This window comes from Perognathus longimembris, chromosome 7 (genome assembly GCF_023159225.1).
Source record: "Perognathus longimembris pacificus isolate PPM17 chromosome 7, ASM2315922v1, whole genome shotgun sequence".
In the NCBI taxonomy this organism is placed as follows: domain Eukaryota; kingdom Metazoa; phylum Chordata; class Mammalia; order Rodentia; family Heteromyidae; genus Perognathus; species Perognathus longimembris.
In genome coordinates this window covers 35,001,519-35,018,563 of record NC_063167.1, presented here as the reverse complement: position 1 = coordinate 35,018,563, position 17,045 = coordinate 35,001,519, and the positions used below count along the sequence as shown (strand labels likewise).

Below are 17,045 nucleotides of genomic sequence, written 5' to 3'. Positions count from 1 at the left end.
GCCCTTGGAAATTTGTGAGAACATTAAAACCAAGTAAATTTACTATACTTTTATCTCAGCTTTATGATCAAGGTGGTCCCTTTCCCAGAAATGGCTCTTTTCTGAAACACTTACTTAAAAAAAATCTTGATGGGGCTGGGAATATGGCCTAGTGGTAGAGTGCTTGCTTTGCATGCATGAAGCCTGCATTCCTCAGCACCACATAAACAGAAAAGGCCAGGAGTGGTGCTGTGGCTCAAGTGGTAGAGAGCTAGCCTTGAGCAAAAAGAAGCCAGGGACGGTGCTCAGGCCCTGAGTTCAAGCCCAAGGACTGGCAAAAAAAAAACCCAAAACCTTCATTAAAAAAAACAGTTCAGCAGGAGCTGGTGGCTCATGCTTATAATCCTAGCTACTCGGGAGACTGATATCTTCATGGTTCAAAGCCAGCCCAGGGGAGGAAAGTCCATGAGATTCTTTTTGTTTTTGGTGTTGTTTTTTGTTGTTGTTGTTGGTTTTTTTGCCAGTCCTGGGCCTTGGACTCAGGGCCTGAGCACTGTCCCTGGCTTCTTTTTGCTCAAGGCTAGCACTCTGCCACTTGAGCCACAGAGCCACTTCTGGCCATTTTCTGTATATGTGGTGATGGGGAATCGAACCGAGGACTTCATGTATATGAGGCAAGCGCTCTTGCCACTAGGCCATATCCCCAGCCCCTTGGTGTTTTTTTTTTTGCCAGTCCTGGGCCTTGGACTCAGGGCCTGAGTACTGTCCCTGACTTCTTTTTGCTCAAGTTGAGCACTCTGCCACTTGAGCCACAGCACCACTTCTGGCCGTTTTCGATATATGTGGTACTGAGGACTCGAACCGAGGGCTTCATGTATACAAGGCAAGCACTCTTGCCACTAGGCCATATTCCCAGCCCAAGTCCATGAGATTCTTATCTCCAATAAACTACACAGAAAAAGCCAGAAGTGGGAGCTGTGGCTCAAGTGGTAGAGCATTAGACTTGAGCAAAAGTAGCTCAGAGACAGCGCCCAGACCCTGAGTGCAAGCCCCAGGACTTGTACAAAAAGAAAATAAAAAGTACACAGATGGAGGAAATAGGACCATTAACAAATCTATAAATATGTAAATAAGTAGTTATACAGATTAAAAAATAAATAAATCATGATATCCTACATCCTCTCCTGGACCTTGACAGCTGGTCAAAATTCATCCTGTATTAAGTGTATTATACTCAGAAGATAGAGACAGAGTCTAATCAAATAACCATAGTAGGAAATATAAGCTAATAATTGATATGTATTCTATTAAAAATTACATAATAGAAAGGGGTATCATCTGAGCTTGGGGGGAGGTTGGGGGGAAGGAATAGGCAGAACAGTTTCCTTAAACTCTTAGAATTGAGAATTCCAGAGTATATAAGAGTTAGGCAGTCTAGACAGTACCATCATACATCTAACTTGCACCTGCTATTCTTTCTATCTATACTACTACAAAACTCTTATAAACTAATCACTTTTATAAACTAATCCTTTATTTGCAAGAGCCTCTCTGAAGTCCTCAAATATCCAATCCCATGAAGGAATTTAGCACATTTTAAGTGGACTAAAACTCTTCACATTTGAAATTACTATACATACATAGCATTTTTTTAAAAAAAGGAAACATACTTGGGGCTGGAATGTGGCTTAGTGGTAGAGTGCTTGCCTAGCATGCATGAAGCCCTGGGTTCAATTCCTCAGTACCATAGAAACAGAAAAAGGCAGAAGTGGTGCTGTGGCTCAAGTGCTAGAGAGCCAGCCTTGAGCAAAAAAGAAGCCAGGGACAGTGCTCAGGCCCTGAGTCCAAGGCCCAGGACTGGCAAAAAAAAAAAAAAAAGAAAGAAAAGAAAAGAAAAAGAAAGTGCCGGGCTGGGGATATGGCCTAGTGGCAAGAGTGCTTGCCTCACATACATGAAACCCTGGGTTCAATTCCTCAGCACCACATATACAGAAAATGGCCAGAAGTGGCACTGTGGCTCAAGTGGCAGAGTGCTAGCCTTGAGCAAAAAGAAGCCAGGGACAGTGCCCAGGCCCTGAGTCCAAGCCCCAGGACTGGCAAAAAAAAAAAAAAGAAAAAGAAAAGAAAAAGAAAGTGCCATCTGAGCCTGGAAGAAAGTTTTCACCAAACACTGAATGTTCAGGTGTCTGGATCTTGGACGTCCTAGCCTCTGGAACTCTGGGAAATTTTTGTTGTTTATAAGCTAGTCACATTACAGCATTTTATTATAGCAGCCCAAAAATATTTAAAGAACTATCTTTCTAGACTTACTTCTTACTATACCTCCTCATTCCTACATCCTTCCATATATATAAAGGCAATCCTTCTTACAACACATCCTCAATCTCTTTCAACTCTCTCCTCACTTTCACAACAAAACTTTCTTCCCTATACCTGAAATGATACTTTGGGATCCTAAATACTCAAAGGGAAGTTCATAGCCACATAGTCTTTCTCAATAGATTTCCTGTAAGTCCAATGCTACCTTTTTGTCCTAGATGGAGTGGCTCACTTCTTACTATATTCACTTTTATATCAAAAATAAGATGCTCAGCCACGCGCCAGTAGCTCCCACCTATAATCCTAGCTACTCAGGAGGCTGAAATGTGAAGACCACAGTTCAAAGCTAGCCCAGGCAGGAAAACTCTGTGAGACTCTTATCTCCAATTTGCCTCAAAATGCCAGAAGTGGAGCTGTGCCTCAAGTGGTAGAGCACTGGCCTCAAGCAAAAGAGCTCAAGGACAGCACCCAGGTGGAGTTCAAGCCCCAGTACCTGCACAAACATACACAAATAATAATAAGATGCTCAATTCACTCTGTAGTCCACTAGTTGCTTCAAAATAGTTTCAGACTACTTGTCAGGTGGGAAAATGATATAACAGAAATCATTCAAGCACTCACTCATTCCTGGAATAACAGGAATCAGTAAGGCACAATTGGTGCAAGATCTCACATTCCCCAGGATACAATGACAGTGTGGTGGGTTGTAAAAGTGAAGGAGACAGATACAGAAGATTAACAACCTATAAATACAAGAGTCAGTGAGTCAGGAATGTTTTTAGATTAAGTGATGTGTTAATAGACCACTTTCCTAAAAATCAGATGGAAGGAAAACAAAGTGACTAACCTAGAAGAACATGATTATTAGGACTTATATTTGACTAAAATCTTATCCCTACCGGAGATAAAAATTAAACTTACTGTATATGATAGAGCCATGTTCTCAATAAAATGTACTGCAAAACACTTGCAATCCAACTCAATGAAAAACCAACTGAAGACACAATCTATTTTGAAACAGGAAGAAAATTTGTAAATAAAAGGTTCCCCCAAGAAAGGGCAGGAAGGGCAAAACAAATGAACCCTTTAGAAGGTACTAAATAGATTGTCAGTCTGACTGCCAAGTTGATTTTCAGTCCTCAAATGCCCTTGGTCTCTGCATCCAAATAAAACCAAATCAATTGTGCTAAGTAATATCAGTCAAAACTGCAAATATATGTGTTTAATTCCTCAAACCATACCTCCACATCCAAACACGCTCAAAATAAAAAATAAATTTAAAAGCATTTTTAACGACGTCTGTCAATGGGCTAGATTCTTACACGGTCACAATATACCCTAGCCTCAGAAACACAGCAGATTTTGCAATGACACAAGGGGGCACGGCTTCCAGGCTCTCTTCCTTTACCTCCCCATTCTCTCCCTTCCACCCTCCGAAAAGAGAGAGGGAAAGAGAGAGAGAGAGAGAACCAGAAAGCCTATGAATCGCTGTGTGCCCGTTCAACAGCTCTCCTGAAAAGCAATCGCTTACAAATTGCTCCTGCTTAGCAGCCCCCGCCCTCAAAGCCGGTGGAAGGAAATGGGGGCAGCTTTGAGGGCGAGGATATCCGAGAAGGGGCCGAGGAAATGTGGACGTTGAAGCCAAAAGGGAGAAGGGGAGAGATGGAAATCGGTGAAAGGTGTGGGGTGGGGGGGTGCAGCAAAGTGCAGGAGCAAAACACAGGGAGGGAAAGGGAGAGGGGCTTAAAATCACGGCAGAGGAAAAAGGAAAAAATGGTAGAGGAGAAAAGAAGGAAGGGTTAAGGATGACGGGGGGTCGGCAAAGGGAAGGCCGAAGGAGGCTGTCACTGGGGGTGACAAAAGGGTGTCACCGGAGAGCAGGGAGATTAAGGGGGTGTCGCCGAGAGGGGCTCTCCCAGCAGGTGGACCGGGGGCACGGGGAAGGAGGAGCTGGACGCCGAGAGTGGGGTAACGAAGGGTGAGACGACGCGGGAACCCGAGGGACACCAAGGGAGAGAGTGGCCCGCGGGGGTTAGTCGGGCGGGCGGCTATTCCGAGGCAGGCCTAGTTCCCTCACCATGGTTGCGCCGGCCTGGTCCTCGCGCATGCAGCTTCGGTCCTGGGTGGTGCGACGGACTGGACCCGAGCCCGCGCCCAGGTTCAGCCGGCGCGGGGGCTCCAGGAGGCTCCTCCGTCGAGCAGCGGCTCCGGGCTCGGCCCAGGCCTCGGCCTCCTTGCCCTCAGAAGCTGAAGAGCAGCGCTGCAGCAGCAGCCGCAGCCGCAGCCCCAGCCCAAACCCGGCACAGGCTCCGCCCCCTCGAAGGTCCGCCCCGCCCCCGATGCTCCGCCCCTCGCCCCCCCCCCGCCGCTCGGCCGCCAGGCCCCGCCTCCGCTTCTGCGCAGACTCGCTGCGGAGATCCGCAGCCAATCACACCTTTACCTTTTCATCCACCAGCCCTTAAAGGGGCGACACCCCTGCAAATCCACTTAGCCCCTTTAGCCAGTGGACAGCGCGTTGGAGTACTCGCTTTCATCGTCTACGGGGGAGCACTTGTGCCATTGGCCAGAGAAGATTTTAACTGCTTCTGATTCCCTGACATTCATTTTGAGGCTCTACCACTGAGCCACATCTCCAGTCCCCGGTAGTCCAATCACCATAGATTTATTCCTCTAGTTTTCCCCCTACAACCTCCTGCCTTTCTTACTCCTTCCAGTACTCCAACCCCAACTGTTCAACTCCACCGAAGCTCAAAATCGACTGACACTGCCTTTGCGCGACTGCTCATACTGCCCTCATCTGTTCACTTCCTTTAGTTTAGATCCTATCGCCCACGTTGAACGTATTCACCTTCACTCTCCAATCCTCACCTTCATTTGTCCTGAACCTACAGCAAAACCTAGAGGTGAGGGGAAACTAAAAAAAAAAAAAAAAAGGTTAATTGATTCTTTTAAATTTGACATTAAAGTGGGGCCTTAGTGCTAGATTACATTTTGCCAGTTGCATACACTCTCCTACTCTAATGGTAACTATTTCAAATCTCCAACATTTCCTCCTGCAGTCTTATTTCACTGATAGTTTTTCCTTCCCATTCATGCCTACAGTTCAAGCCCTAGGACTGGCAGAGAGAGAAAGAGAGAGAGAGAGAGAGAGAGCGAGAGAGAGAGAGAGAGAGAGAGATTTCTACCACCTACAGCAACTTCCAACCTTCCTGTAACTTCTCTTTCTGTACTGTTTTCCTTTGCTTCCTACATGTTTAATGCCAAACATACTAAACAAGCCCTGTACCTGAGTTACACATACCAACTCTAAATTTATTTTTTAGCCAACACTAAACCCTTCTCTGTTCTCATTTTTTTTTTTTTTTTTTTTTTTGCCAGTCCTGGGGCTTGGACTCAGGGCCTGAGCACTGTTCCTCAGAACCAAACCTAGGGCTTCATGTATAGGAGGCAAGCACTTTACCACCAGGCCATATTCCCAGCCCACTAACCATTTTTAAGTGTATAATTCATCAGCATTAAGTACATATCCATTATTGTGTAGCAATCATCACCATGCAGCTCCAGAACTTTTTTTTTCCAGAACTTTTATCATCTTACAAAATGGGAGCTCTGTATCCAGTAAACAATAACTCCATTCTCTCATCCCGCCTCCCACCTCCATTCATTGATAAGCATGTTCTATCTTTGTTGCATTTTCAGTGCTGGGAATTAAATGGAGGGCCTCACGAGTGCTGTGTGAACTCTACTGTACTCTAAGTAGCTGCCATAGAGAACTCCTCCTCCTCCTCCTCCTCCTCCTCCTCCTCCTCCTCCTCCTCCTCCTCCTCCACTTCCTTCTCTTCCTCTTCCTCCTGTTCTTCTTCCTCAGAAAGATTTGTTTTAGCTATTTCAAAGATATCAGTCCATCATGGCAAAGAAGATACAGCAGAGCAGAGCAGTTCACATTATGGTGGCAGAGGATGCATTAGTCTACTGTCTTTGATTCTGACTACTCAGCAATAGATTCAATTTTTTTTTTCTGGTGATGGTACTGAGGCTGGAAGTCAGGATCTCATATTCTCTCTCCCCTTCCCCCTGCCACAGCTGGTGTTCTACCACTTGAGCTACCTCCAGTCCACCTAGTCCAGTTTTCTTTATTAATTAACTTTATTATTATTATAGAGGTGATGTACAGAGGGATTACAATTACATGAGTCAGGTAATGAGTACATTTCAAAATATCAGAGCTGCATGCTAGTGGTTCATGCCTATAATCCTAGATACTCAGGAGGCTGAGATCTGAGGATCAAGGTTCAAAACCAGTCCAGGCAGAAAAGTCTAAGACAGTCTATCTCTAATTAACCAGGAGGGGAAAAAAAAGACTAAAGGCATGGTTCATGTAATAGAGTGCCAGGGGCTGGGAATGTGGCTTAGCGGTAGAGTGCTTGCCTAGTATGCATGAAGTCCTGGGTTCGATTCCTCATCACCACATAAATAGAAAAAGCCAGAAATGGTGCTGTGGCTCAAGTGGTAGAGTGCTAGCCTTGAGCAAAAAAGAAGCCAGGGACAGTGCTCAGGCCCTGAGTCCAAGCCCTAGGACCAGTAAAATAATAATAATAATAATAATAATAATAATAATAATAATAAATGAACACTAGAGTGCCAGCTGTGAGCAAGAAAGCCAAGCAAAAGTTCAAGCCCCTGAGTTCAAGTTCTCATACCAGCACATAAACACACACACACACACACACACACACACACACAGGCCCATTGGGAGCAACTAACAACAAGAACAATAAATCAGGATTCTGCCATGGAGAATGGAAAGCCAGACATCAGTGGCTCACTTTTGTAATCCTATTTGGAAGGCAGGGATCAGTGAATTATAATCCCAGGCCACCTCAAGTAGAAAAATCCAAGACTCCATCTCAGTGGAAAAAGCAGGTGTGACTGTCATCCCAGCTATAGTGAGAAGCAAAATGGAAGCATGTATTTGAACAGAAAGCAAGACCCTATCTCAAAAACAACCAGTGCATTGCAGCTCTGTGATTGTCTTTACCTAGCAAGTATAAGACCCTGAGTTCAAACCTAATTACTGCCATTAAAAAAAATAGGAATGAGCCACACTGATCTATAATTAATGAAACAGAATAGAAAGTCCATCCAATACATATGGAAATGTATTATGATCAAATCAGTAAGCAGAGCTGAGAATGTGGCTTAGCAGTAGAGTGCTTGCCTAGCATACAAGAAGTCCTGAGTTCCATTCCTCAGCACTACATAAACAGAAAAAGCTGGAAGTGATGCTGTGGTTCAAGAGGTAGAGTGCTGGGGCTGGGAATATGGCCTAGTGGCAAGGGTGTGTGCCTCCTATACATGAAGCCCTGGGTTCGATTCCACAGCACCACATGTATAGAAAATGGCCAGAAATGGCGCTGTGGCTCAAGTGGCAGAGTCCTAGCCTTGAGCAAAAAGAAGCCAGGGACAATGCTCAGGCCCTGAGTCCAAGCCCCAGGACCAGCAAAAAAACAACAATAAAGAGGTAGAGTGCTAACCTTGAGCAAAAAGAATCCAGGGATAGTGCTCAGGCCCTAAATCTAAGCCCCAGGACTGGAAAAAAAATCAGTAAGCAAAGAGTGAGAGTATATTTATTGTCAGAATGGCTGGATATCCACCTACACGCACCTTATCCAGCAAGATAAACTTAAATGTTTAAAAAAAAAGCAGCAAAATATACTGGAAGGAATCATGGGAGAAATTTTTAAAATAATCTCAAAGTGAAGAAGATCTTTTTAAGTACAAAATAAAACCTAGATACCATAAAAGGGAAGACTGATACATTCAGCTATGCAGAAAAAAAATGCATGTAAGGCAAAAGCCAACATAAGCATCAGATGACAAATGACTATATACATACATTTGCATTTCATATCTTAGGAAAATGGATAATGATTATGTTACTATACATAACTGAAGTTAGTGTCACACACACACACAAAAGGTAAAATGGGCAGAAGACTTGAAATGATATAAAGAGAAATGGAAGCCAAGTATGGTGGCACATGCTTGTAAGTCCACTAGAAGCAGGAAGATCACCAATTCAAGGCCTGCGTCAGCTACATATCAAGACTTTGTCTCAAAAAACAAAATAAACAAATAAGAAGCTACTCTCTTGCTGGGTGCTGATGGTTCGGACCTGTAATCCAAGCTATTAAGGAGACTGAGATCTGAGGATAGCAATTCAAAGCTAACCGGGGCAGTAAAGTCCATGAAACTCTTTTTTTTTTTTTTTTTTTTTGCCAGTCCTGAGCCTTGGACTCAGGGCCTGAGCACTGTCCCTGGCTTCTTTTTGCTCAAGGCTAGCACTCTGCCACTTGAGCCACAGTGCCACTTCTGGCCGTTTTCTACATATGTGGTGCTGGGGAATCGAACCCAGGGCTTCATGTATACAAAGCAAGCACTCTTGCCACTAGGCCATATTCCCTGCATGAAACTCTTATCTCCAGTTAACCACCAAAAAAACAGAAGTGGCTCTGTGACTCAAAAGGGTAGAGCCTGAGCTGAAGAGCTCAGAGATAGTGCCCAGGCTTTTTGCTCAAGGCTAGTACTCTACCATTTGAGCTATGCCTCCACTTCTGGCTTGCTGGTGATTAATTGGAAATAAGAATCTCATAGACTTTTCCTGCCTGGGCAGACTTTGAATCATTATGCTCAGATCTCAGTCTCCAGAGTAGCTTAAGATTACAGGCACTAGCCACCAGTGCCCAGCAAATCTCATCCTTTTAAACTGTATAATTCAGTGGCTTTTGGTAATATTTATGAAATTGTACAAAAATTTTTAGTTGCAGAAGCCCATATTTAAGAGCAGTGGCTCTATTACTCCTGGCCCCTGGAAACCACAAATCTAGCCTATTTCTGTGGATTTGCCTACTCTGGACATTTAATACAAATGGAATCATGTAATATGTAAATTTTTTTTTTTTAAGTCTGACTCTTTCCACTCAGCATTACATTGTCAGGGCTCATACATATTGTAGCAGAATTTAATTCTTTTTTTTTTTATTTGGCCAGTCCTGGGGCTTGGACTCAGGGCCTGAGCACTGTCCCTGGCTTCTTTTTGCTCAAGGCTAGCACTCTGCCACTTGAGCCACAGCGCCACTTCTGGCCGTTTTTCTGTATATGTGGTGCTGGGGAATTGAACCCAGGGCCTCATGTATACGAGGCAAGCACTCTTGCCACTAGGCCATATCCCCAGCCCCGAATTTAATTCTTTTTACAGTTAAATTCATACATATGATGGACATTTGGGTTATTTTCAGTTTTATGGGTATTGTGAATAATACTATAAACATGAATGTTTACCTTCATTTCTTTTGGACAAGAAGCAAAACCACTGTGTCATGGTTACTCTAAATTTTTGATGAATTGACAAACTTCAAGACAGCTGCACCTGGGCTGGGAATATGGCCTAGTGGTAGAGTGCTCGCCTCATATACATGAAGCTCTGGGTTCAATTCCTCAGCACCACATATACAGATAAAAGCCTGGAGTGGCGCTGTGACTCAAGTTATAGACTGCTAGCCTTGAGCAAAAGGAAGCCAGGGACAGTGCTTAGGCCCTGAGTCTATGCCCCAGGACTGGCAACAAAAACAAACAAACAAACAAACAAAAAACAAGACAGCTGCACCATTCTACATTCTCACCAACAAAGTATGAGGGTTCTAATCTCTCCATAACCTCATCAGCTTTTGTCACTATCTGCGATTCTTTTTCTTTTTGTAGTGCTGGGGATCAAACCCTGGGCCTTACATGTGGTAAGCAAGCACAGAGGTAGCTCTGACCTACAAAAATTCTCGGTCCTGTCTTTTTTTTATTATGGTCCCAAAGAGTGAGAAGTGTTCTATCATTATGATTTAATTTTAATTTCCATAATGACTAATTATGTTGAACATCTCTTACTGATGTTGTTTTTGTTTGTTTTCTTTTGTTTTTTCGGGGGGGGGGGCGTTTGGTCATGGGGCTTGAACTCGGGGACTGGGTGCTGTACCTGAACTTTTTCACTCAAGGCTAGCGCTCTACCACTTTGAGCCACAGTGCCTCTTCCAGTCTCACGACCTTTCCTGCCAGGGCTGGCCTTGAACCACAATCCTCAGACCTCAGTCTCCTGAATAGCTAGAATTACAGGTGTGAGCCACTGGCTCTATTTGTTCACCCTTTGTCCCTCCATTTCGGTGCCCCCCTTACCTGTTTGCCCTACCCCCAAAATAGATGAGAAGTAGATTTTGAACTCCTGGTAGACAGAAAATAACGTTGCTGAGAGGATCTCAGCAACCTTCTTCTTTTATCTGGGTTCTGCTTCCTAAGGTTTCCAGAACCTTCCCATGTAGCACCACCAGCTGGGAAACAAGCATTCAACATTGGAGCCTGTGAGGGACATTTCCAACTCCAATTCTAACACTTGATTACTAACTAACACCTTCACTCCATGTCTTACAGCAGCTCTGCCCTGCCACCAAAGCTGTACTGAATTACTCATAGCTCCTAGAATATAATGCTATTTCAAGGCTGTGTGCATTTACTCATGGCATTCCCTCTGCCAAGAAACTTTGTCTTTCTTTCTTTCTTTAAATATGCCTTCCACTTGCCTTTTAATACTAGATTCATGCCTCTTCCTCTTCTGGAAGACTTCTCCTGATCATTCCCTGCATAATTCACTTAATCATCCCCCTATGAATTCCACTGTATTGTGTTGTCCTTTCTGTTTCTTTTCTTTTTTTTTCTTTTATTTTTTTTTCAAATTTTTATTATCAAACTGATGTACAGAGAGGTTACAGTTTCATACGTTAGGCATTGGATACATTTCTTGTACTGTTTGTTACCTTGTCCCTCTTACCCCCTCCCTCCTCCCCCTTTCCCTTTCCCCCCATGAGGTGTTCAGTTCACTTACACCAAACAGTTTTGCAAGTATTGCTTTTGTAGTTATTTGTCTTTTTTTTTACCCTGTGTCTCTCAATTTTGGTATTCCCTTTCAATTTCCTAGTTCTAATACCAGTATACACGGTTTCCAATATACTCAGATAAGATTACAGAGATAGTGTAGGTACAACCACAGGAAGGTGATACAAGAACATCATCAATCATAGAAGCTACAGATACACATGGGACATTGAAAGTAGTTACAACTGTGATATAACAATCGTTTCCATAACATGGAGTTCATTTCACTTAGCATCATCTTATGTGTCTGTTTCTTTTCTAATCTGGGCTGTGAGCAGCTTGAGAGCTGGATTTGATTTATATCTGTCTTCAAGACCTAGAACATGGCCTGACTGGAAGGAATTAATTTCATGTGATGCCAATGTCCTCCAAGTGCCCTCTGGCTTAAGCACTAAGAACTTGTTCCAATTTCTCAGAAAGCAAGCCAGCTTGCCTCTTTAGGTATATTAAAATAACCACAGACAGAAAACGAATCACAAGAGTACATAGTAGTTGAAAGGCTAAAACATTCTAGCTGGGCGCCAGTGGCTCACGCCTGCAATCCTAGCTACTTTGGAGGCTGAGATCTAAGGATCAAGGTTCAAAGCTGCTTCAGCAAGAAAGTATGTGAGACTCTTTTTTTAAATTGTTTGGTGATGGGGCTGGGGATATGGCCTAGTGGCAAGAGTGCTTGCCTCTTATACATGAGGCCCTGGGTTCGATTCCTCAGCACCACGTATACAGAAAATGGCCAGAAGTGGCGCTGTGGCTCAAGTGGCAGAGTGCTAGCCTTGAGCATAAAAGAAGCCAGGGACAGTGCTCAGGCCCTGAGTTCACGGCCTAGAACTGGCAAAAAAAAAAAAAAAATTTGTTTGGTGATGTACATAGGGGCTACAGTTACATAAATCAGGCAATGAATACATTTCTTTTTGAGCAGTGTCACCACTTCCCTTGCTTTCTCACAGTTTTTCTCTCCCAACACCTCTGTGAAACTCTTATCTCCAATTAAGGACCAAAAATAAAGCTGGCAGTAACGCTCTGGCTTAATTAATAGAGTGCTAGACTTGAGCAAAAAAGCTCAGAGACCATGCCCAGGGCCTAGTTCAAGCCCCAGGACTGGCACACAAGTATGTGTGCAACTGTGTACTCACACACACACACACATTTCTAAGAGAATAATGTAATATTTTATTTCTTAATCTTAGTCCCTTTTATTTCATCTAATCAACTGTAGGTACTTAATTAACTTTCTGAATCTCAGTATTATTTATTGCTGTGGTCCAGATGCCATCTTTTTCAAATAATTATTTTATTGGAAAGGCAATACACCACAGTCTTCTTTAGAAGCAAGCCAATCTGACGCTGTTGATGTAGCTCAGTAATGAGCAATGCCCTGGATCGGGCCCCCAGTACCATAAATCTTTAAAAGGGAAGAGAAAGGAAGGGACAGGAAGGGAAGCCAGCCCAGGAGGAAAAGTACATGAGAATCTTATCACCAATTAACCACAAAAAAAGACAGCAGTGGAGATGTGGCTCAAGTGGTAGACCACTAGCCTTAAGCCACAAAGCTAAACAAGAGTACCTTGGCCCTGAGTTCCAAGCCAAGCACTGACCCCTACAAAAGAAAAAGAGAAAGAACCCACAATGGAAAAGAGGGTTGGAGAACAGGGAAAGAGAAAGAGGGTTCTTCTAATTAAAACATAATATGTGCATGACTGAAATAATATGGTAAAAACCTTGGTACAATTAATATACCTTTCTAGAAAAAAATAACACAAAATGAATGACAGGAATATGATAGATTCTTTTTTTTTTTTTTTTTTTGCCAGTCCTGGGCCTTGGACTCAGGGCCTGAGCACTGTCCCTGGCTTCTTTTTGCTCAAGGCTAGCACTCTGCCACTTGAGCCACAGCGCCACTTCTGACCACTTTCTGTATATTTGGTGCTGGGGAATCGAACCCAGCGCCTCATGTATATGAGGCAGGCACTCTTGCCACTAGGCCATATCCCCAGCCCTATGATAGGTTCTGTTAGGAAGATAGGTATTAGTGGGATGGAGGAGACCAACAAAGAGAGTGAATGAAAATAAATATGGTTGAAGTAGTTAATTTGCATGTGTGAAAACAAAACAATGAAAGTAGGCACCATGCTTGTGATCCTAGCCACTTAGGGAGCTGAGATATGAGGATCAAGCTTTAAAGTCAGACAGGAGGAAAGTCTGTGAGACTCTCATCTCCAATTAACCAGCAAAAAAGCCAGAAGTGGTGTTATGACTCAAATAGTGAGTGGAGTGCTAGCCTTGAGAAAATGCTCAGGAACAGCACCCAGGCCCTGAGTTCAAGCCCCAGAACCAGCACAGAAAGCAAGCAGGCAAGCAAGAAAGGAAGGAAGAAAGGGGAAAGAAAGAAGAGAGAGTGGGAAAGAAGGAAAAGAAAGAAGAAAATAGAATAATAAAATGAAACTTGTAGAATTATTTTAAGAAGGGAGAGGGGTAAAAGAAAGAGATGGGGTGAGTTTGATTGACATACAATGTATAGAAATTAACACCTGCTCTCCTGTATAACTGTTATATGTTAATAAAAAATATGTATATATTTTGTAAATTATTTTGTTTGTTTGTTTGTTTGTTTTTGGCCAGTCTTAGGGTTTGGACTCAGGGCCTGAACACTGTCCCTGGCTTCCTTTTGCTCAAGGCTAGCACTCTGCCACTTGAGCCACAGCGCCACTTCTGGCCATTTTCTATATATGTGGTGCTGGGGAATTGAACCCAGGGCCTCATGTATACGAGGCAAGCACTCTTGCCACCAGGCCATATTCCCAGCCCAATAAAAATATTTTTAAAATAAAAAAATTTTTTTTAAATCCAAAAGAGCCTTTTATATCATAGACCTGGGCACTCTGCCCAGGTTGGGGTGGGGGTGGAGATCAGAACAGGTTTCTTAACAGTTACTGTGAGGTACTGCTTGACCTGGATTTTGAAGGACAAGAATTACCCAAATTAGGTGGGGAAGGAAGCATGTACTCTGTATGGAGAACCATTTATGTGAAGGCACTAGAGCATGAAACCCAATGATGTGACTAGGTAGGATCTACAAATAGTGTGCATGGGAGGGGAAGATGAATCTGGAAAGGAGGCTGGGGCAAGTTACTGCCAGCTTTGTGGACAAAGGTAAAGTGCTTATATTTCATTTTTCATGCTATATGACATTTGATTGCAAACTCTCTTCTGGCACAAGAGCTTTTTTTTCCTGACCATCAGCATTTGGTTACATTGAGAAGTCAGATTAATGTGTTCACTCATGTGCATGCACTGAGCTCTTATATCTGTTCTTAATTACAGGCGAAAGGCTTCAGGAATAGAAGTCACAGTTTCAAACCTTGTGAACATTTTTAGAAGGCACTAAATCTCAGCCCAGACTGAAGATAATTTATCCTGAGGCCTGATTCCTTCCCTGTGTGTGGTTTTATAAGCTGGTTGGGGAAGGACTTCTTGAGCATCCTGCAGTGAATTGGGGCCACACATACGCTTCAGGAATGGCTGCAATTGCAAATTGCAGCAGTCAGCTTGAGTGTTAAACAAGTGCCTGTTATACTCAGACACACAGAGGGTCCTGTGTGAAATGGGAAAAGAAGAGAAAGCCAGACCTCTCTGCTCGTCAGAGCTCATAGAGTCTAAAAATGTAAATGCAGACCTAGAAGACTTCTTAGAAATTATTAGACACAAGGAATAAATTGAACACTTACATGCTGGGACCTGGTGAGCAAATAAATCAGACCTGGTTCCTATTCTTAAAGAGTTTATAGTCTACTAAAACAATACCACATCTGGATGATGGTGGCTCACACTTGTAAACCTAGCCACTCAGCAAGCTGAGATCAGAGGATTGTGGTTAGAAGCCAGCTCAGGGGCTGGGAATATGGCCTAGTGGCAAGATTGCCTCCTACACATGAAGCCCTGAGTTTGATTCCTCAGCACCATATATATAGAAAACTACCAGAGAGGCGCTGTGGCTCAAGTGGCAGAGTGCTAGCCTTGAGCAAAAAGAAGTCAGAGACAGTGCTCAGGCCCTGAGTCCAAGCACCAGGACTAGCAAAAAACAAACAAAACCAGCTCAGGCAGGAAAGCCCCTGAGACTCTTATCTCCGAATAACCAGCAAAAAGCCAGAAGTGGAATGGTGGTGGCTCAAGTGGTAGATTATCAGTCTTGAGTGAAAAAGCTAAGGGAGAGCACCTAGGCTATGAGTTCAAGGCCTAAGTACTAGCTAAATAAAAAAAATGAGTAAGTAAATAAATAAGTAATTTAGCAAAAACAAAACAAAAAAAACACCAGGAAGTTATTTATCATGGTGCTTCAGGAAGAGGAAGTCTCCATTGGCTAACCTCTCTCTCCCTAAGGTTAACCAGTCAAAATTAGGAAGGCATCCTAGATAAGGACTGAGGTCAAGGGTGGCACAGCCTATGCTGAGGCTGGAGGGAAGTGATAGGGTAGCCCACAGAGAAAGCCTGAGTAGTTGAGAGAAGAGGAGCCAGTTGGAATGGTTGGCTCAGTGGTATAGGTGGGGAAGTATCCAGTGATCTGGTCCCAAGGGGAGGGATGGCAGGGTTGCTGAGTTGCCTTGTGGAGCCATTGATTTCCAAATAAAGGCAACATAGCTTGCTCTGCCTTTCTTTTTTTTTTTTTTTTGGCCAGTCCTGGGGCTTGGACTCAGGGCCTGAGCAATGTCCCTGGTTTCTTCTTGCTCAAGGCTAGCACTCTGCCACTTGAGCCACAGCGCCACTTCTGGCCATTTTCTGTATATGTGGTGCTGGGGAATTGAACCCAGGGCCTCATGTATACAAGGCAAGCACTCTTGCCACTAGGCCATATTTCCAGCCCCAGAATTTTATTTAGTTTTTACAATATTTTAAGGATTATGGAGAGATACAATGAGAGAGAGAGAGAGAGAGAGAGAGAGAGAGAGAGAGAGAGAGAGAGAGAAAGAGAGAGAAAGAGAGGAACAAGCCACACACATGTATGGCCATATCTCCTTTACTGCTTCCAGTGGTTCATCCCAATCCCCATCTGCAAGTAGTAAGATAAGGAGACAACACAATTTTGGTTGTGTGGAAATACCCTTAAAACTTAGGTATAAAGGTTGGTCTGTATTCTCCCAACCTATGTGAGAAAAGCATCTTTTCTTTCTTTTTTTTTTGGCCAGTCCTGGGCCTTGGACTCAGGGCCTGAGCAGTGTCCCTGGCTTCCTTTTGCTCAAGGTTAGCACTCTGCCACTTGAGCCACAGTGCCACTTCTGGCCGTTTTCTGTATATGTGGTGCTGGGGAATCGAACCCAGGGCTTCATGTATACGAGGCAACCTCTCTTGCCACTAGGCCATATCCCCAGCCCGAAAAGCATCTTTTCTACCAAAGTAGTTTGCTTCTTTTCTGTTAATCTTGAGAGAATTATTTTTCTGAAGGATTCCTGCTTTGGCCAGGTGCCTGGGCACTTGTTGGTTAAATCTGAGTTACATAAATCCTTTTCCTGAGCACATTAATTAAGACATCTTGTTAGAAGCTCCTTGAATATAGTCATATCCCATTAATTAAGCCACATCCTTTTGCAGATTGTGAACCTGAGCTCAGCCAATATGAGCAGAGGGCAAGGGCCTGCTGAGTTAAGGATAAAAAGGGAGCAGGCTGAATGCTCAATTGCCAGATTTTTGGCTGGTGGCACACCCTCTGGAAAAGTAAACTTTGCCCTGCTAAATTCCTTTCGAGTTGGTCTCATTCCTATGTGACACCCCAACATGCAGAG

At 43.6% G+C, this 17,045-nt stretch overlaps 1 protein-coding gene across 1 annotated transcript in view; it reads right to left on the bottom strand.

Moving 5' to 3' along the window:
- Nucleotides 1-4,584, bottom strand: part of Zyg11b (zyg-11 family member B, cell cycle regulator) — a 48,498-nt gene extending 43,914 nt beyond the window's left edge. Inside the window, exon 1 of the mRNA XM_048351328.1 lies at nucleotides 4,376-4,584. Coding sequence (XP_048207285.1) covers nucleotides 4,376-4,405 — 30 coding nt within the window. The 5' untranslated portion in view covers nucleotides 4,406-4,584. The remainder of the gene's footprint in view (nucleotides 1-4,375) is intronic.
- Between the last annotated feature and the right edge of the window lie 12,461 nt (nucleotides 4,585-17,045).